Source organism: Glycine soja, chromosome 11 (genome assembly GCF_004193775.1).
Source record: "Glycine soja cultivar W05 chromosome 11, ASM419377v2, whole genome shotgun sequence".
NCBI classification, from domain to species: Eukaryota; Viridiplantae; Streptophyta; class Magnoliopsida; order Fabales; family Fabaceae; genus Glycine; species Glycine soja.
In genome coordinates, this window is record NC_041012.1 from 11,601,886 (window position 1) to 11,621,877 (window position 19,992).

General features: G+C 33.0%; 4 protein-coding genes across 6 annotated transcripts; 3 read left to right on the plus strand and 1 right to left on the minus strand.

The window, feature by feature from the left end:
- Window positions 1-863: 863 nt before the first annotated feature.
- On the plus strand, window positions 864-4,014 carry LOC114375920. 2 transcript variants are annotated; one of them, XM_028333787.1, is made up of 3 exons: window positions 864-1,019; window positions 1,216-1,430; window positions 3,202-4,014. In XM_028333787.1, exons 2-3 carry the CDS (start codon window positions 1,234-1,236, stop codon window positions 3,710-3,712), a joined length of 708 nt encoding a protein of 235 aa, XP_028189588.1. In that variant the 5' UTR covers window positions 864-1,019; window positions 1,216-1,233; the 3' UTR covers window positions 3,713-4,014. The 2 variants fall into 2 exon arrangements, with proteins under 2 accessions (XP_028189588.1, XP_028189589.1); XM_028333788.1 differs by having other exon boundaries at window positions 866-1,430.
- Window positions 4,015-4,620: 606 nt separating this feature from the next.
- On the minus strand, window positions 4,621-8,082 carry LOC114375919 (exonuclease V, chloroplastic-like). 2 transcript variants are annotated; one of them, XM_028333785.1, is made up of 7 exons: window positions 7,590-8,082; window positions 7,377-7,481; window positions 6,761-6,882; window positions 6,256-6,405; window positions 5,952-6,156; window positions 5,532-5,608; window positions 4,621-5,105 (listed from the first exon to the last, which is right to left on the minus strand). In XM_028333785.1, exons 1-7 carry the CDS (start codon window positions 7,902-7,904, stop codon window positions 4,862-4,864), a joined length of 1,218 nt encoding a protein of 405 aa, XP_028189586.1. In that variant the 5' UTR covers window positions 7,905-8,082; the 3' UTR covers window positions 4,621-4,861. The 2 variants fall into 2 exon arrangements, with proteins under 2 accessions (XP_028189586.1, XP_028189587.1); XM_028333786.1 differs by having other exon boundaries at window positions 6,003-6,156; window positions 7,590-8,081.
- Window positions 8,083-9,336: 1,254 nt separating this feature from the next.
- Window positions 9,337-12,747, plus strand: LOC114374777 (vicilin-like seed storage protein At2g28490). Its single transcript, XM_028332459.1, has 5 exons — window positions 9,337-9,664; window positions 10,468-10,649; window positions 10,768-10,848; window positions 11,317-11,718; window positions 12,132-12,747. Exons 1-5 carry the CDS (start codon window positions 9,367-9,369, stop codon window positions 12,597-12,599), a joined length of 1,431 nt encoding a protein of 476 aa, XP_028188260.1. The 5' UTR covers window positions 9,337-9,366; the 3' UTR covers window positions 12,600-12,747.
- Window positions 12,748-16,204: 3,457 nt separating this feature from the next.
- Window positions 16,205-16,999, plus strand: LOC114373478. The gene is made up of 2 exons (XM_028330941.1): window positions 16,205-16,399; window positions 16,521-16,999. The coding sequence occupies exons 1-2, from the start codon at window positions 16,314-16,316 to the stop codon at window positions 16,744-16,746; spliced, it is 312 nt and encodes a 103-aa protein (XP_028186742.1). The 5' UTR covers window positions 16,205-16,313; the 3' UTR covers window positions 16,747-16,999.
- Window positions 17,000-19,992: the final 2,993 nt, after the last annotated feature.

Below are 19,992 nucleotides of genomic sequence, written 5' to 3' on the forward strand. Positions count from 1 at the left end.
TTTTTGTTTTGTGGTGATTAAAAGTTATTAGTATTTGAATATTATTAATGGTGTTAGTCTTAAACTGATGAAATGATTATTTTGAATCGGTTTATAAAGATAAATTATTAAAATAAATTTTTTAAATAATAAAAAATAAGATAAATGATCTGCCTTCTTAATATACAATAATATATCTATTATTTATACAACATTTAAAATTTTATATTAAAAAATATAATTAATATTTTTTGTTTCGTAAAGAAAATTAATATTTTGAATTTCACAAAAATAAATTATGTAACTTCTAATACATCATTTGTCCTTTTTGTTAATTAGATTTTTTCTCATTTATTATAGTGACAGATACTCCATGGAAAAATATTTCATGTTTCATTTGTTTTATAAAATGACAATTGGTGTACAGTTAGGTCAGTTATTGCCACATCTTTATCCTTGTAACTGGAGAAGAGTTGCATGGATTTCTCACTTCAAATTCACGCGTGAGAGTGCGTCTCGTTTTCTCAAAGTCATGTGTACGAGTCTCATTTTTCTAGCAAGTTGGTTTTCTTAATGCAACTTATCTCTCCTCCAAACTAATTATTTGAAGCTGATAATGGGATTTCACAACTTGATTATTTTAATTTTAAATTGTAATTATAAAACATCAGGTCAAATATAACCTTAGGTATTTATTTTCTTTGTTGTAGGTAATTTTTTTTTATCAAATATGCGTATTAAATTATTAAAAATTCTAATAAAAAAATGAGTTTGATGATATACATTGTCATCTCATAAGTTACTGTGCGTGTAGTTTTTTATTTTTATTTTTTTTCTCAAAAGGAATTCACCAACTGGACTTTATTTTTCCTGTGTGGCGCGGGTTGGGCTGGGTATGGAGAAGCTTGCCCAAATACGGTTTCAGTCCAGGTTACATTCGTTCCCTTCTTTTCCTCTGTCCCAAAACACTCCAAGTGACGGACTGACGGTGGCGGCGCTCGGTGGTGACGGCGGCGCCACTCTGTTCAGCGACCTAACATGTAAATCCGTTCTCTCGCTTCCTCTCCCATTCTATTATCACTTCGTGTGCTTTCTCATTTCGATACGCACGCTATTCTCGAAGATTTTTAAATAACCGAAATTTCAAACTCCGTTAATCGAAAACACTCTCACGCAATCGTCGTGTATTCTTATCTTCGAAGCTTTTGAATCCGACTAAAGTGTTTTTTTCCTCAGTGTAAAGCGATAAATGACATGGCGTTCAGAGGGAAAGAGATGTTGAAGAAAGTTCTGAAGACAGTGGGAGAGAACGGTTTGAGTCGAAGAGAAAAGGAATCGTTGGAGAGATGCTTGCCTCGAAGCAAGATTGTGATGAACCGCGCCAAACGCGGTCTCTTCGCCGGGAAACACATTCAGTTTGGGAACCGTGTCAGTGAAGATGGCGGTAACAAGTTTGTATCCAACTCTTCATTCATTTTTTGGTTTTGGTGTTTGTTGCTTCTCTTATTATGAGTAATGGTGGAATGTTCCATGCTGTAGCCACTGGTGTTAGATCAGTTTTTACAGCTTCTGTTGTTTAGTAATTGTGTGTTAAGCTACTTTTTGAAATGGATTTAGCTAAAGAACGTTTAACATGGATTGAATGGTGGTGAATTGACGATGGCCTCAATTTGTTTCAGCTCAAAGACCAGCTTCTAGAGTTCTAGTTAATTTTTCTCTGACTCTCAAATTCTGAAAATGTTTTTTTTTTCCATTGAAGTAATAAATTCGGCATTTCATCTATGGGGGAAGAGACAGCTTGGGTTGAAGAAGTCAAAACAGCTGTCCTAAGGGAATGTTTTGGAAGCTGTTTCTGGATAAAAGAATAAATAGTTTGAACTTTGAAGAGAAGAGATTCAAGGATTAAAAGGATAAGGTATCCTAATTATATAAAATTGGGCATGGAGTGACAACTGGAGGTACCACTTTACCCCAAAAATAGGCCGACTGGAGGGGGATTACACTTACTGGTTATACCAAAAAAAAAAAAATAACCAAAGCTAAAGCATTGATACAGATGCATCTTTCCAGTGTCTTTCAATCCCTTTGTGTATCAAAGGAGGTAAGATCCTCACGAAGTACAACAAAGTGGAGGCATGAAAACATTTGTGTCGCTAAAAATGTCTCTGGCTAAAAATTTTCCCCCAAAGATCATGAATTTGTCTCTGTAGGGCACCACCAAAAAGCGTTTAAAGTACACTGTTGTAACATTTTGCTTGACTTGTTGCTGACGAATCCCCTGGAGCTGAACTATAATAATTGCTCCATGATCTGTCAGCAAATCAATGTTTCCCCAGAAACTCACTAAAAGTGTGTTCAGAAACATAATTAGCTGCTGTGCAATGTAAAACCTATTGTGCATTTCTGTAACTGGTTAGTAAAGTTATTTGCATCTATCATGATTGTCAATCTTAAGATGCCCATGATTATGGACTGTGGAACACAGACCTGTTGTGTATAGTTTTTAAGTAGTATGGTCATTGTCAAGCTATATTGCTTGCATGAGGACTTGATCTGTTTTCATGGCTTTGCCTGCAGCATGTACTAGTAACTCAGTTCTTTGGTTTTTTCTTTGTTTTCCCCTTTCTTATCCTAATCCTCTATCCTTTGCATGGATGGCCTGCTTGACTTGCATCCCCCAGCTCAGTGGGTGGCTGCTTTTGCTGGTAGAGGCAGTCCCCAGACTAAGCTCTCTCTTTTTCCTTATTTGTTTGTTCTTTCTGCCTCAATTGCATAACCCCTTTGTTAAAATTATCACCAGTATAAGATTAAGGATTAATCTTCCGGATTAAAAATTGGACGAGCCAAGGAGCTAATCATCTTTGGATTCCTAAAAGTGGGATTGGTAAAGGGAGATGATTGATTTGCATGTTGCCTCTGCCCTTGTTGAGTGATTGGAATCTGTTTGCCAATATTTGTTACACTGAATATGGATTCCAAAAGTTCTGTTTGCAGTATGAGTGATATCTCTTGCCTGATCTTCCCAATCACTGTAATTGCATGAAAGTTACAGGGTGAATCTCTTTGTTAGTTTAGTGGTCCCAAAATAGTTCAGAACTTAAATGTTGTCTGTTAGTTGCTCAATTTTATGTCAGGAAGTTCTTTTACCTTTTAAATATGTTAAGAGAGAATGAAAGAAAAATTATTGATGGGAACGTGTTCTTTCTCTAATGGTTTTGACAGGTCAAGGAGAACTTGGAAACCTAATGTCCAGGAAAAGCGGCTATTTAGTTATATTTTAGATCGTCATGTTCGTGTTAAAATCACCACCCATGCCCTACGATGCATAGACAAGGCAGGTGGGATTGATGAGTACTTGATGAAAACTCCTTATCACAAGATGGACACTGAGATGGGCATCCTTTGGAAGGCAAAGATTGAGAAGTTGTATGAAGAGCTTGGCAATAAGGAGGTTGTATTCTTTTCACCTGAGGATGAAGCGAAGTTTGAACAGGAGTTTAATGATTTGAAACTAACTGAAAGGGAAGCACGAAAGGAGGTCAGAAGAAAAATGTATACTGGGATGAGCAAGCACAAGCTAATTGAGGTAGAACGTAAAGATGATCAAACTATTGACGAGGGAGGCAATAAGATTGACGTAGAAATCTCGCATGATTCATCAAAACGGGTGGTTCCTGTCTCGTATGTCTTGGCTGCTGACAAGCTCAAAGTTGGAAGTGTTGTTTCTAATTAATTTATGTTATGGCAATTGATAATGGCGGTGTAAGCTTTTTTAGCCAATAGAGTTTGAAAATCTTTGTTATTTGATTTTAGGATCATGTTGGTTTCTTCACTCTAAGCCACTGAGGTTGGATATTGGTTGGAACTTGGAATTAGAACAGAATTAATGGAGACTAGTTCTTTACAAAGAAAGGTGAACCTCTAGAATATCTCAAACAGAAAAGATGTCATAGATGGTTTTAAGAGATTTGAGTCTTTCTACCTAATTGAAAACCGAAAAGTACTATCTTTTTTAGCTACGAAAATTACTAAAGTAGACTTTGTTTTTTTATTATTATTATTTAATGAAGCTGTTTTTACTTTTTATATACCGGAAGAACTCGAACCTTAATTAATATGCTTACAAGACTCCTAGTGTAATTCTATATCTCAGTCTCTTAACTTTATGTCACATGATCTCCAACTTTCCCTCTTGCTTCTCGCTCTCGATGTTACAGTCTACATCTTTTTTTCTGCCTTTGGTTGTGGTACAGTTTATCAAACATTCCTCTGCTAAAGAACCACCATGTTGTCAAGGTGATAGTTTGGTAATTGTCCTGTTATAGCTGAAAGAAACTTTTTTTACTTCGATTCCGTCGTTAGATATATATAATATGATGACCATGTTAGAATTAAACAGGTTTTTCCTTTTTCTTGGCTCTGTACGCTAAACATGATGAAGCATTCAATAATATCTCGTAGTTTTGATGGTGAAATTGTGATAAGAAATTGAAATTTAAAGCTTCACATATGCAGACAAGTGCTGGGCATGTTGTGGCTTGCTTTTTTACATTGCCTTTTCCCCTAGTTTTATACATTATATTTGCTGGTTCCTTGCTTTTCCTTTGAAAATTGAAAGGATGAATAAAATGTTTACAGTAATTTTCCAATTATAAATCAACTTTCTATTTTATATAAGATGAGAATGGGAATAGATTATAGCTGCACAAATAATTGAAACGTAGTTACAACAACATTGCATTTTGATGGATGAATAAAAAATGCTTACTGTAAACCTACTTATGAAAAGCTCTGATTAAAATATCAAGCTTTTCTAAAGGAAGGCTTTCACCGTTATAGATGCAGCTAACAATAACATTAGAGAGTCAGCACTCCGATATCTCTAGCCTTTGATATTTGAATAATTTCTTTTAGGTGACTCTGTTCCTTTACTATTAGTGTATGCTGGACAGACTCTGGCAAATTGACAGTATTGACATTTCCAGCGCTCCTCCTCAGGAGTGTAAGTGGCTTCTTGTTCTCCAAGCCAAAACTCAAGACAAGAACGAAGTTGATTCTTTAGCCAGTCACGGTCATATGCAAATTTAACTTCCCCAAGCAGCGAATGATCTTTCTGATACTCATATCTGACATGAAGAAAACACAACCATGTCCTTACAAAATCAAACTTAAATGTAAAACAGGGTGTGTGAATAAGGCCTGTTTAGTGCAATCCAACTGCTACTCATTGTGACTGATAAATTTAACATGATTTATCACTATTTCTTGTCTTTGAAAAATTGGGTCAAAATTTCAAGTTTTTACTCAAAATGTGCTAGTGTGTTTAGGTGCTTCTCCCACCTAAGTGAGCACAGGGAAAGGAAGTGGTAGACTTCTTCAGAAATTCAAATTGAAGGCTGATGAAGATGAATATTGTAAATATTCCATTTAAAAACCATATTTGTTGAAAGCTATCACAAGGTCCTGTTATTGTTCATAACAACTTTGGCAATCAATAAGAGTATACAAATTCTGAAATTCAGCACACGAGCCTTTGGCTCACAGATGCATACCTCAATAAGAGCTGATCATGAGCAGGGGCCAGCATCCTGCATGTATTTCTGTAATATCTCACCGCATCATCCAGGGTCTGCATTTGCCAGCAATCAAAATAGTGAAGAAAAATATGCACAATTCATGATTCACTTACTAATAAGCTGAAACTTTAATGGTAGAATATTGTGATAGTGTAAAAAAGTGTAACTTTGATTGTTGTGGATAAAATTAAATCCTTCTTGGAAACTTTACAATACATTTTCCTAGAGGAAACACTGTCTTAACCTAAATACATTCAAATCAAGCAGCCCTATAGTTGTCCTGAGAAGGATACTTCAGTAACTTTTTTAATACTTAGTTTATGAGCGATAATTTTCTAAAATAAAGCATAGCATAACCACCTAAATTATCATAATTTATGAAATAAAAGAGAATACCATTACAGTGAGAAAGAGAACAATATAAGCAACTCCATATCCTGTACTTACTGAAGCTGAAAATCCAGAGTCAGCACCTATCACTTTCAGATCTTCGCATAGATTATTTTGAGGGTTTAAGCCAAAATAAGTGAAAAATTTCTCAGAAGGGAAATCATCAGCAACTAAATTGTCCCACAAATACTTGTAGCACATCAATTGAAGCCTGCCAAAAACAAAAGCAGCATAATGATTCAATTAAATGCATTAGGACACAATTCCACAGCCAGCAGAATGAAATAAAATCGCAAAAGAATAAGCAAACCTTCCATTTCTTCGTTGCGGTTCAGCAGGAAGTGTATCTCGAGATCGAGTCTTTGTGTCAATTAGAATTGGATTATGATCATTTTCTGTTAATGGCATCCGAATCTCATCAATTACTCCCACCATCCATATATCTTCTGCAAAGCCTATTCTGATATAAGAAGAATAGTCCATCATGTTCAAAAACTATTCCAAATCCCACCAATGAAGACTTGGGTAAATTATTCTAAAATGTATCCAGAACCAAGTTGTCTGCTGTGGATGTACATCATAAGTCATAACAATCACTAACAGATCCAACACAGTTTAAATTGTATGTTAGGCTAGATTCTCATGTCATTTGCCAAATTTAAGCAAGTTCTCTCAGGGGAGATCCACAAAAGTTATATTAGAAAAAGAACAAGCTTTTGTGCTGCTATAAACTTCCACAACGTATTTCTAGTTTATCAAAACCTATTCAACCTATACAAACCTGAAGATTAACTCGTAAAATGTCATCAACTTACACTGGCAGTTCACGAGTCAATCCTTCAAACAATAATTGATTTGCACCAGCTATAAAATTAAGAAACTTCAAGGCCCAATAATCTTCTTGAGATTTGACCTTCACTTCCACCCGTTGTATAACCTGCACATCACAATCTCATCTTCAGAGCCAAATTATTTTAGAGAAGATCGTTTACTTTTGTAACAATAATTACTTTTGCAAAATCATCAACATGGTATAAGATTGTTTGTTTTTGTAATAATTACTTTCAGAGTGATTTCTAATATAAAAATCTTTCTTTACACTATATCAAAATTAAACTTTTAACTCAATTAAAGACACAGGCTGAATTTGTAAAAAAGGACTTGGGTTCGATCCCCGCAGAATACATTCTTAGAGAGGCGCGAGGAACTGTAGGTGTACTGAAGATTAGACCCATAGCTGGCTCTGACCGAAGTTTGTGGGATAACTCAAGATCCCACCGAGGAGATAAAGGTCCTAATTACAATGATTAATCCAAAAAAAAAAAAAAAACCCATTGTATCAACAATAACAAGTGAAGAAGGGACATGTAATGTAAAGTAAGATGGGTGAAGTAAGAAGCTGAATGAGTGAGGTAACAAACAAGATATGACCTCTTGTTCAAGCTTTGCATGGCGAGCAATGCCAGCTCTCATTGCTTCATTCACTTTTCTCCCTCCAAGAAGGAGAGAAAACTCCATTTGTTTTGGGCACCATTCCTATCACAGAAAACACACTTAATTTCTCATTAACCCAATTTCCACAAAACGCATAAAATTCCTCATTCGTGACAATCCAACAAGTAAAAAACGAAACATGATAGATACCGTGGAAGTGAGATCGGTGACGGACAAGCCCCGTTTGTTCCTGAAGCGGTGAAGAAAAGAATCAGAAAGAGTGTGTTTTTTCTTGCAAGTGGGTAAATCCTCAATGTCACTCGATAACTTTCTTTTGGACAAAGGTGTGATGGATAAGGCGTTTGTGCAAAGGGGTAATTTTGAAGAAGAAGAAGAACGAAGTGAAGAGAAAGTGCGAGTGGAAGCAAAAGCGAAAGCAGCTTCAATTAGAGCCATTTCGTCGTCGCTGATAATTTCGATGGGAATATGATTGTGATCCTCTTCTGTAGAAGACGTTTCGGCCATGTTCGTGTCGTGGACCGTTCAAAACGCCGCGTTTTTGGGGGTTGCGATTGCTTCGCGTCTTGTTCAACCTTCACACACACAGATTCAAACACGCATCTCTTGCTCTTCACAGAGACACGATCTTCTTTTCTTTTTCGCATAGGCAAAATCTTGGTTGGGATAATCGAATAAATTAAATCAAAATAATATGGATTACATATTTTAATGTTAAAGAATCTGACCGTTTGACGTCTCTAATCTGCTATAATTAACTTTCAAAAATTAACTCTGCATAATGTGTAAAAGCCACTCAAAAAACTAAGGTAACAATAAAATGCATATAGGACTAATATACTAACATTAATTGAAACAATTGATAGTGATTTTTGTCTTTTAAACAAGTGTTTCAGTTTTTCAATCATGTCTTAGGTATGAAGCAGATTATAAATCATATTGGATAAAAAATATTCAAATTTATTAATTCACGAAGGAGATTTAGTCACAGTTATATGGAACTTTGTTAATTTTGCTCATAATTTTAACATTAAACTTCTTTAGAGGGAGGGGGTTAATTAAATGCAAGAGTATCTTTTGTGTTAATTGATTTTACTCTCCAGTATACTTATACTACTATTATATACGATTATGCAATATAATTAATTTTTAATTAACAGATAAAAATTCATTTAAGAATTATCAAACATCGTGTAAATAGTTTTTCTTTTTCGCAAGTATACTTTATAGGAAGTAACTCTATTTTTCTTAAAATAACATAAAAAGAAAAGAAACTCATTTTATAAGATAATAAGATGCTAAATGTGAGTAGCTTTAGACATCCACGAAATTTGAACCTTGATTCTCTATTTCACAGTAAATTAGTCTATTAAATTCAACACTATTAATATGTGAGAGGATTTAAATCTTTCTCTATTTTATTTTCATTTTTTAAATGGAATATTATTTTGCATTTAAAATGAAAAATATATATGGTGGATTTGAGTGTGTGCACACATGTATCTTTCTTAAGTTGACAGGTAGCATAGTTTTAAATAAGTTTTTGTCTTTTATAACAAATAATTTTCCGTCTACACAACTATTATATTCAACAAAAAATAAAATTAACACAGTTCCACATATAAACGTTAAAAATTTAACTAAAGAAAGAAAATCATAAACGTTACGTTACATTCCTATTGGAATTGATATGATAAGCCTAGCCCAAGAGAAAAGGGAAAATTTCCAAAATTTAAAGGGAAGAAGATAAGAAGACGCTGATGTTAGAGAATTTCAAGCAGACTTTGAATGTGTCACTGTGTTTGTGTCTTTGATCCGAAGTTTCTCACTGAACCTCAACATGTCTACACATTACATCGCCAGCAAACCCCTCAAGCTCTACATGCACGACACGTGTCTCTACATTCTCTTCACACTCCCTTCATAAATAAACCACCCTTTCTTCCATCCTCATCCCTCAAACACAGTCATGGGAAACAAAACTACCCTTTTGCTTTTGCTCTTTGTTCTTTGCCATGGAGTGGCCACAACAACAATGGCCTTCCATGATGATGAGGGTGGTGATAAAAAGTCACCAAAAAGTTTGTTTTTGATGAGCAACTCCACGAGGGTTTTCAAGACTGATGCAGGGGAAATGCGTGTGCTGAAAAGCCATGGTGGTAGGATATTTTATAGGCACATGCACATTGGCTTCATCTCTATGGAACCAAAGTCCTTGTTTGTTCCTCAGTACCTCGACTCCAATCTCATCATATTCATCCGTAGAGGTATTAACATCTCTCAAATCCCTTACCTTTCATGGTAAATCACAAGAAATTATTAAGTAACTCAGATTACCACGCGGTCATCATCTTGATAAATCTTTTCCTGACATATACTCATATTTTTAAGAATTAATGACACTTATTTATCACTCTACTAGGTTCTGTTTGGATAAGTTTATTTAGATTTACTTCTATGAGAAGAAAATAAAAAGAAGAAAAAAATTTCTCCATAACTAAAATGAGTTCTCCATGGAGTGTTCATTTTAACTTATAGAAAAACTTTTTTTTTCTTTTTATTTTTTCTCTTATCTCTTAGAGATGCTTTTGTAAAAATGCATTTATACTGTAGGGATCATAGTAATATTGGACTACCTAATAATTTTGGTACATCATACTACAAGCATATAAGCATCACACAAGCATAGTAATAAAATGATCCTCAGTGTAATCTCCATAAAACCATATAATATGACTACCGTGAATGAAAGAAAAAATAACAACAAATTGCATGAACTAGAAACATTGGAAACACCAAGAGACAGCCCCTCTTAAGTAATCTAACTATGAGTTTGGAAGCATTAATTTTGATGCAAGTTTGGAAGCATTAATTTTGATGCAAGGTTAGTTTGATAATATCATCTTTAAAGTACATACTATTAGAATGTCTTGAGGGTATGTGATGTGACTATCATATCATAACTAGTTTAATTATTTTAGTTAAGCCCAAAACATTAGACTGAAAATGCATCAACATCAAATATTATCTCCTTAGAGAAGTTGGGAGTTGAGTTTGAAATTGGTTGCAGGGGAAGCAAAGCTGGGATTCATATATGATGATGAACTAGCGGAAAGGAGATTGAAGACAGGGGACTTGTACATGATTCCATCTGGTTCAGCATTCTATTTGGTGAACATAGGAGAAGGTCAGAGACTTCACGTTATCTGCAGCATTGACCCCTCTACAAGCTTGGGATTAGAGACCTTCCAGGTACATGCATGATGCATCCATCATAAGTTCACATATTTCACTTTATTATATTCATTTTGGATTTGTGCCATCTTGTGGCTAAGGTTTGAAATTCTTGAATTTTACCTGTGCCATGCAGTCCTTCTATATTGGGGGAGGAGCCAATTCGCACTCGGTGCTTTCTGGATTCGAACCTGCCATCCTTGAAACTGCATTTAATGTAAGCTAATATTAGTCATAAAATGTAAAGGTTTTTAATACTCTCTGGTCCAATCAGAAATCATTCTTTATAAAAGTTTTCAAATTTATTATACATGATATGTGATTGAAGATTGGGTAAAAAAAACATTTTTTTCACACTGCAAGTGCATTTTATTGTTTTTGTGTGTACCGGAGTCAAACCCAGTCCCTTATGACCATTATCAATGGCCATAAGACAATTACCATAGGACTAAGACTGCCAGTAAGTACATTTTACACAAATTAATATATATAATATGTTTGTTTTTTATAATAACAAACTTAAAAAGTCATATCAACAATAAAGATTTTTTATTAGTTGACATTATTATTACACTAAAAATTAAATTATTGAAATCTAAAGTGATATACATCATTTGCATTATATAAAACTAACACTTTACACAGGATTACCAACAAATTTCTTTTATTAATTATGACTCTATAGGAATCAAGAACGGTGGTAGAGGAAATCTTCTCCAAGGAACTAGATGGGCCAATTATGTTCGTGGATGATTCTCATGCACCTAGCTTATGGACTAAATTCCTTCAACTGAAGAAGGATGACAAAGAGCAACAGCTGAAGAAAATGATGCAAGACCAAGAGGAGGATGAGGAGGAGAAGCAAACAAGTAGGTCATGGAGGAAGCTCTTGGAAACCGTATTTGGGAAGGTGAATGAGAAGATAGAGAACAAAGACACTGCTGGTTCCCCTGCCTCTTACAACCTCTACGATGACAAAAAAGCCGATTTCAAAAACGCTTATGGTTGGAGCAAGGCACTGCATGGAGGCGAGTATCCTCCACTCAGCGAACCGGATATTGGAGTTTTACTTGTCAAACTCTCAGCGGTATGCAAACATGTCCTTCAATATTTTGGTGTAAAAACTTGAATAAGTACTTGGATGCAATTTTGGTTAAGTTTACCATTTGCATATGGACAAAACTTGGATGCAATTCTTTTAGGTACTTTTGGTGTTCTCCAATCAGAATTCAAGTTTTATCTTAGTAACCAGCCTAATAACAAAGATTTACATTAAATCTTAACATGGCTTATAAGATGAAACTCCAATTCTAATTTTGGTACTTTACCAAAATCACTCTGTCCTTTGAATATCACATTGGACATTCATTAATTTGGTCAATGCTAATTTTTATATTGGAGAATGACACAAATATACTTAATAGTACTATATTCAAGTTTTGTCCTAACAATTCATGCAAATTAATTGTGATTTGTCACATCCATATTTTTCATTCACAGGGATCCATGTTGGCACCTCATGTGAATCCAATATCAGATGAGTATACCATAGTGCTGAGTGGTTATGGTGAACTGCATATAGGGTATCCAAACGGAAGCAAAGCAATGAAAACTAAAATCAAACAAGGGGACGTGTTTGTTGTGCCAAGATACTTCCCCTTCTGTCAAGTAGCATCAAGGGATGGACCCTTAGAGTTCTTTGGCTTCTCCACTTCTGCAAGGAAGAACAAGCCACAGTTTCTGGCTGGTGCTGCGTCCCTTCTAAGGACCTTGATGGGGCCGGAGCTTTCGGCGGCGTTCGGAGTGAGCGAGGACACGTTGCGGCGCGCTGTTGATGCTCAGCATGAGGCTGTGATACTGCCATCAGCATGGGCTGCACCACCGGAAAATGCAGGGAAGCTGAAGATGGAAGAAGAGCCAAATGCTATTAGAAGCTTTGCCAATGATGTGGTTATGGATGTTTTTTAATTTGAACACTTGATTTGGAATAGGGGTTATTTGGTAGTGCTAGTGCCTAGTGGAATTCTGTGTTGAGTTTTTTGTTCTTTATATTTAGTTGAGATGTGTGTTGTGTTCTTGAGTTGTGAATAAAAATCTACTTTCTTTGTGCATTGAATTCTTTTAAGTCTACTCTCTTCTTAGAAAGAACTAGTTTTACACACATTGATAGTATTTATAGGAGTTTGAGTTGGTCTAGATTATCTAATACGGAACCACGGTCTTCCAGGAGCAAACTATCTTGTCTCGGTGTAATAACATAATAAATACACAAGTCAGTTCAAGGTAAAGCAACCAAACCTTGAAGCTTAAACTTTAGGTCCAATTAAAAAAAAGATTACCTATTAATTTTTATAAAGCAAAAAGGTTTTATATGTTGGCAGTTGGCAAAAAAGTATACCTATGTTTGGCAAAAAAACATACTAAATAATTACTTCATTTAAAATAAAATATTTTTCTAAAAATTTGTTTTAGTTCCGTTAGGTTTGGTCCTTCACAAGATGGTATATACATTATCAAATCAGGAGGAAAATACAGAAAGCTCCACGCCTTCGCCAGTGCCATCTTTGGTGACTTATGGCAAATGATCTGGAGAACAAAATCTCATTTCAAGGAAAACTGACACTGATCCCATGTGTCCCCTCTGCCTTATTAAAGAGGAGACAATGATTTCCAATAAAGATTTCACTGCAAGGGTATTTGAGCTTATTAATTCGGAAACAAAGAAATAAGAAGGTGTTTTCCAGTTAAGATTTCCCAACACCACACTTGCTAGAGAATTGAGATGTCACGTATCATGCTGAGTTGATACAAGAATGTAAAAGGCTGACACATAGAGGACACCAATATTCAGATTAAATAAAACAAAATTATAGCCAAAAGATATTCCTGAATAGTTTATTATGATGGATATGTTAAGTGTGTGTTTGGATAATTATTGATGAAATTGATTTTGGTTAAAATTAGTTTGGAAGTGATTTATGTTTGAATTTTTTAGTGTGTTTGAATGAACATTGATAAAATTAATTTTGAAATGGCATGGTTTATGTTTGAATGTTTTTATTATAAAACTAAGTTAGAATAGAATTTAATATAAAATTTTAAATCCAACTCATAATTTATTCAAAATTGTTTAACTCATAATCAATTCTAGACTTATAATTAATTATGAATTCTTCTCTTACTTCAAATTAAACATTTAAAAATGTATTTAATAATGAACTCAGAATCAATTCTTCAAGGTAAAACTAAACTTAAAAGTAAAACTCAATACAAAATTTTAGATCTAACATAAAAGATATTCAAATTACTTTAATCTATAATCAATTAAATAGCTAAAATTAATTTTAAATTCTTCTTTAATGTGAAACTAAACATGTCAAAATATATTAAAATTAATTCAGAACTTAGAACCAAATTTACAAAAAGATGAGATCAAATCAAATTTGCCCTGATATAAAGTGTTATACTGAATAAACGAATTTTTCTCTCTTGATAGAATAAGATTCTCTTTGAAAATTAATTTTGTTCAAGGAAGCTGCCTTTGTCTTTTATCAAGTGTTCTGGAAATATGGTTATAGATAAATTAGCAAGTTTAGCTTTTCAGTTTAAGGAGACCGTGTACCGGGTTGAGGAGGTTCCTCGATCTTTACTTGAATCTGTTGTAACAGTTCATGCTAGCTCTTCTCATTTATAATAATATGCAGACTTTACCTAAAAAAATTTAAATAAATGGCCAAAGTTCAATTTAAATAAAATATTTTTTTAAGTGAGATCTCTGAGATTTAAACTTTATAAAAAAAAACTCCACTAAAAGAGCTAGGAGTTAGTGGAATAAAGTAAGGCAAATCTCATATTACTCATTTTTTTTATACTTTTAATTTTACTCATTTCTTTGAGATAAGATAAACATAAATATCTCTGTGTAACTGTAAGCACTTGAATCTACAAACTTTTCCTACCTTATTTCCCTGAATTTCTGAAGTACATAGCAGCTCGTGTTTAATAATCATGTGATCAGAAAGGGGAAGACAGTTGAGGAAAAGAGAAGACTCTAGTTATATGCACATTCAGCTTAAAAAATCTTGTGGGGCATGCATATGGTATATACCTGCGTTTCATTTGGATTGACATGAATGTTGGTATGTGAGTAGAGTGAATTTTAAATGACCAAAAGTGCACGTGCTTTTTTCTTCCGCCTCTAGAGAGCAGAGACCTTATCTTTAGAAGGTGCATCGAAATTTCCTGCTGAAAAAATAATAATAAGGTTACCATTGATCAAGGCATCAATGTCATGCCAACATGTATAGTTTCACCACAAAGATTGCCTTCAAGCTCAAGGTATAGTCAGAATTAATTTTCACTTCAATGCAAATCTGTTATAACATTATATTTTAAAATATTGTAGTCAAACATTTATTTTTTTTCTATAATAGAATCACTTAATTTATATTTATTTATCAATTTATATTTATGTAAATGAAAAAGAAATATTTTTGCATATAATATAATGCATTTCTAATTAAGAAGTGTTTTTTTTTTTTTTTTACCAAAAGAAGTGTATTGATTTGATTTGTCAAGTTTGTTTGTTTTTTTTTCCAGATAGTTGAAGACTAGTTCTTCTTCATAATGTAGAGATCAGTAAAGTAAATTAAATTCTGTTACTTCTAACAAAATTTTCTTTATATATATATATATAGTTAAAAGTTATACTCGTATTATCATATTTAGAGAATTCAATTATCTATTAGTTTTATTGATTATGGTTTGTCAAGTATAAGGGTAAAGGAACACGAGCATGGAATTTAATTATCCTGTCACGATGTAATATTTTCTCATCTTTTATACTATTTTTTATTTTAAAAATAATACAAATTAAAAATATAAGTAACATTTTATCTATATTAAAATTACATTTAACTTGTTAATTAATATAGTTTTCATTATTTTTCTCATTTTATGATTATATAAATATTAAATAAAAAATAATTAATTCATCCAAAATATTTAAACAACCAAAAAATATTTTTTTAGAAAGTATACATAAAAAAAAAGTTAAAGTAAACATGTGTTTGAATCACTAGTAGATAATCCGAAATGGAGGTTAGAGAAACAATGATGGGATAATTTATTTAAATTTATTTGTTGAAATAAGTATTTATTTTAATAAAATAAATATTTTTTTATTTTTTAGTGTATCTATTTAAACTGTTTTTATATTAAAAAAACAAATCTTACTTATTTCAAAAATAATACTTATATAAAAAAATATTTATTTTAAAATTATTGTTTTAAAATTTAAACAAATTCAACTAATACTCATGCTTTTGAAGAGATCTTGAATTTAGTATTGCCACAAGTCAATCAGGAACTAAACAAGCACTAAAACACAAGAACTTCCAATTTTGTCACGTTTGATTGTTAAGCCAAACCAACCAACAGACATGTCATTAAGTGTTATTTAATAAATTAAAAAAAAATAAAAAAATTCCCATGCCCCATGTTCCAAAATTACAGAATTGATAATTACAACGTGATCCTTTTGCCATAAAAGCACTGGGTGGACAGGACGAGAGAGACCTCACACAAACAAATGCTCAGAAATGAAGGCACGTCCTTATTATTTATTACCCTTCTCTCTGTCCATTTCCTTATTCCTTCCCTCAAAACTCAAATTAAAAAACAATGCAGTCCATGCTAAACCTTCGTGCAACTCATGGCGTTCCACTTTGTCTCTCTGGAATTACTCACCCTCTTACTCTTCCTAAAGAGTACACTATTTTACTACCTTTACCCCCCTCTCACTCTAACTCTCCATGATATATGATCCCACTCTTTTTTCCTCTCTCTCTCTCTAATTAATTCGTGCTCTTAATTATTTTGGTGGTGTAGGATGGCTGATCATGACCGTAGGAGGAAGGCCATGAAGAGACAAAGATTACGAGCCAGAAGAGGTGGTGGTATGCATGCAAATCAACAAAAGGGTATCCACAGATACAACTTTGAAAGTGATTTTCTGGAGATCAAGGTTGAGGAATATGATTATGGAGATCTAGATGACCTTATCTTGCATGATCTGTTCCATACTTACCTGGATTTAACAGCAAAAGCTGCATAGCGCCATAGCCTATTAATTCTTCACCACTATTACTATTTCTGGACTCTATTATTTGTGTTGTATTATCGTCGTGTTTTTTCTTTTCTTTCAGAAAATTTAAGTGGGATGAATTTTGAGAATTTGTTGGGATTAGAGCATGTATTAAAGTTTTAAAAAAATAAAATTAGGACTACTCACACCTATCAACAAAATCATCATATCTTTAGTGTGATTCAAACTATTCTTATATGAAATCGTTTTTTACTGACTTTTATTCTTGGTGTCATGTTTAGAAGTACATCTCGGTTTTAAGTTGGTTTCTCTTTGTTATGTTTAAAACTATGTGAAATTAATGTGCATCCTTTTATTTATTTATTTAATATATAATATTCCTTCTCCTATGAAGAATTCTCCTGTTATTGTATTGTATGTGTATATGTACATCATTAAAACGAAACTTAGTAGAGGGCGAAGTTCAATTTGATCGACCTCATCAACGTTATGATCTTAAATTTGTTCATATTTTGTCAAAATTTCTCCATTGGGGGATTATTTGTTTGGCTTTGTGTTGAAATTATGTTGTACTAATGCTATTTGTAGGTCTTTAGATATACTGTGGCTCAAATGTGAAGCATGCTGCATATTTGAAATCTCAATTTTCAGGCTTAAGCTAAACTCTTAATTTTTTGTCCCATTTATGTCTAACATAGGCAGTTTCCAGGGTGGGTTAGATCGAATTTGGGAGAATATGAATTCTAATTCAATCAATTTTCATCGGTTTAAATGGATTTAGATTTTCCAAAAATATGACAAAACCCAACCTTATCAATTTAATAAAAAAATTGTGTTGGATCATTTTGGATTAATCAAGTCCCCTATTACACAAAATGAAAATGCAAAATTATGTTTTGAATATGTGTGTGTGAGATTTTGTCCAAAATTCACAAATAAGCATTGCATTACAAATGTATAACCAACATATCTTGTTGTATTTGGTTTATACCAACTAAATAATAAAAATATAAATAATAGAATACATGTTCAATTGTAGGTTGATAAAACACCAACCCGACACCCAATCTAATTACAATAAGGTTATATTGGTCCGACTCAGGTTGCACTCAATGTTAATTGAACATAATTTATTTTAAAGAAAATATTAAGAAAGTTGAATCATAAAGAATATGTCAGACACCAAGAGAAATGATAAATTTGATTTTACTCATCTAAGTATGTCTATTTGAATAAATACTTACATCTTTATATTCAATTAATATTTGACACTACAATAATGCTATATATATATATATATATATATATATATATATATAAAAGAACTATAACAAGTAATCAAAACCTGTAATGTTTGCCCATATAAAAATCAATTTAATATTTTTTTACATATAGATACCAATTTGAGTATTTCTAACACATAAGAACTAAATTATAGGTTTGATAAGAAGTTGATACTTATATATAAAAAAAATGACAAAGTCATACTCATCAACTACCATTTTAAAAAAAAAAAAACAATTTATCAATTTTGAAAACAAATTACACTATTTGGGTAGAAAAGTCATTTCAATTCACGCTTGAAGGTAAGTTCAATATAACCCTCGTAGAATATTCTATTCTCTTCGATTTAGGTATAGGAGGTTAAGATCTTTTCATGTTAATAAAAAAACATGAGAAAATCATATTTTAGAATAAAAAATACATAAAAATTAATTTCGTGAGAACCCTGACCTATCTCGCTTGTGCTTAGGACTATGGTTGAACTCGTGTGATTTAACTCCGAAGAGGTCCTCCAATTGCTAGAAACAAGTACTTCAATTTAGGATTGTTTGAAACAATTTATTTCAACTTTTTACAAACGTAATATATAATCTTTTTTTATAAACTCTTTTTTGTTTATTTTAATAAACTTCACGAGAAAAATTACAAAAATAATCTCTTTTTAACTAATTTCAGTAACGTTCACATATAAGCTGTGAAAAAAATCCCACTCAATAAAAAACAGACTGAATATTTAATTAAGCTGTATTATGATACAATTGTGCCGTTAATTTTCCACACTCTAGAATGTGATGATCTACGTAGGAGTCATTCGGCAAGGCATTGAGAACCTCATTTTTTTTTCCATAATTGGGTTAAAGTAAAAGGAATGCATATTTTCTAGCCATGGTTGGTGTGAGGAATGGATTTGAGCTAGTGCAGATCTTGAGTTCAGAGAAAATAGAGATATTTTGTAAGAAGCAAAACTGAGAAAATGTAATTCTGAATTGAAAAATCAGATAGATACAGTAGTTGAGATGCTCATATTGACAGTTGAGCCACTAACTCGAGAGAATTACTACTACAACAGAATTAGAGAAGCTGCAGATTCACTAACTAACAATTCATCCATAACAAAACAACAACTGGTAGAAATGATTGAGGAAAATATTACACTCTCACGAGTGAATGCTTTGGATTAGCTAAACATCTTGCTGATAGGATGAGAATTTCAACAAGGCCAAATGCTATGAAAGTTTTCTCAAAACTGCATTTGCTCTAAGCATAATGTAAACAAATAAATCAGTAAATGAACTTTTACAATAAATCAGTAAATGAACTTTTACAAGCTGTACATTTCAGGCACTGTCCTTCTTTGTGTGTGTGTGTGTGTGTTTCAGGCACTGTCCTGTGTGTGTGTGTGTGTGTGTGTGTGTCTCTGTGTGTGTGTGTGTGTGTGTAGCACAGAATATAAGGCATCAACCATCCTATACAACCTTTGTGTTCTTCAACAATACTGCTTCCATGAAAAGCATGAGCAAGGTCAATTTTCTGTCCTGACCAAGAAGGCAGCATCTGATAGGGAAAAAAGGGATCTAACTCTGAGGGGAGATGCTTCCTTACAACAAAAGTGCAAACAAAAATGGGAGAAAATGAATATTTTCATTCACTTGTTTCTCCATACATTGCATCACCTACATAAGCATAACCCCTCTAATGAAACATACAACCTATAGGCAAGCAAAGGAACACAATACAACAATACAAAACAACCACCCTAACAAACTCTTTTCGGGACTCACTCCAACAATTCTTAACAGACCATATCTTTTATTCCAAATTCACCACTAAAACTGTCTAAAGTACTTCATAATTCATATTCACAATCCTCCATCTATTAGGGTTTGAACCTTTTGGAATGCACATAATCAAAATAAGATATTAGTAGTGTTAACTCATATTTTTATTATACATCATTTCTTTTATTCCAAA

Excerpts from the sequence above, each read along its gene's own strand:
- LOC114375920 (XM_028333787.1), top strand. The coding sequence starts at position 1,234 with ATGGCGTTCAGAGGGAAAGAGATGTTGAAGAAAGTTCTGAAGACAGTG. Across the intron at positions 1,431-3,201 it reads AGTGAAGATGGCGGTAACAA|GTCAAGGAGAACTTGGAAAC; the intron begins GTTTGTATCCAA and ends TGGTTTTGACAG.
- LOC114375919 (XM_028333785.1), bottom strand. The coding sequence starts at position 7,904 with ATGGCCGAAACGTCTTCTACAGAAGAGGATCACAATCATATTCCCATC. Across the intron at positions 6,883-7,376 it reads ATGCAAAGCTTGAACAAGAG|GTTATACAACGGGTGGAAGT; the intron begins GTCATATCTTGT and ends TGTGATGTGCAG. Across the intron at positions 6,406-6,760 it reads TTGACTCGTGAACTGCCAGT|AATAGGCTTTGCAGAAGATA; the intron begins GTAAGTTGATGA and ends TTCTTATATCAG.
- LOC114374777 (XM_028332459.1), top strand. The coding sequence starts at position 9,367 with ATGGGAAACAAAACTACCCTTTTGCTTTTGCTCTTTGTTCTTTGCCAT. Across the intron at positions 9,665-10,467 it reads CATCATATTCATCCGTAGAG|GGGAAGCAAAGCTGGGATTC; the intron begins GTATTAACATCT and ends AATTGGTTGCAG. Across the intron at positions 11,719-12,131 it reads TACTTGTCAAACTCTCAGCG|GGATCCATGTTGGCACCTCA; the intron begins GTATGCAAACAT and ends TTTCATTCACAG.
- LOC114373478 (XM_028330941.1), top strand. The coding sequence starts at position 16,314 with ATGCAGTCCATGCTAAACCTTCGTGCAACTCATGGCGTTCCACTTTGT. Across the intron at positions 16,400-16,520 it reads CCTCTTACTCTTCCTAAAGA|GATGGCTGATCATGACCGTA; the intron begins GTACACTATTTT and ends TTGGTGGTGTAG.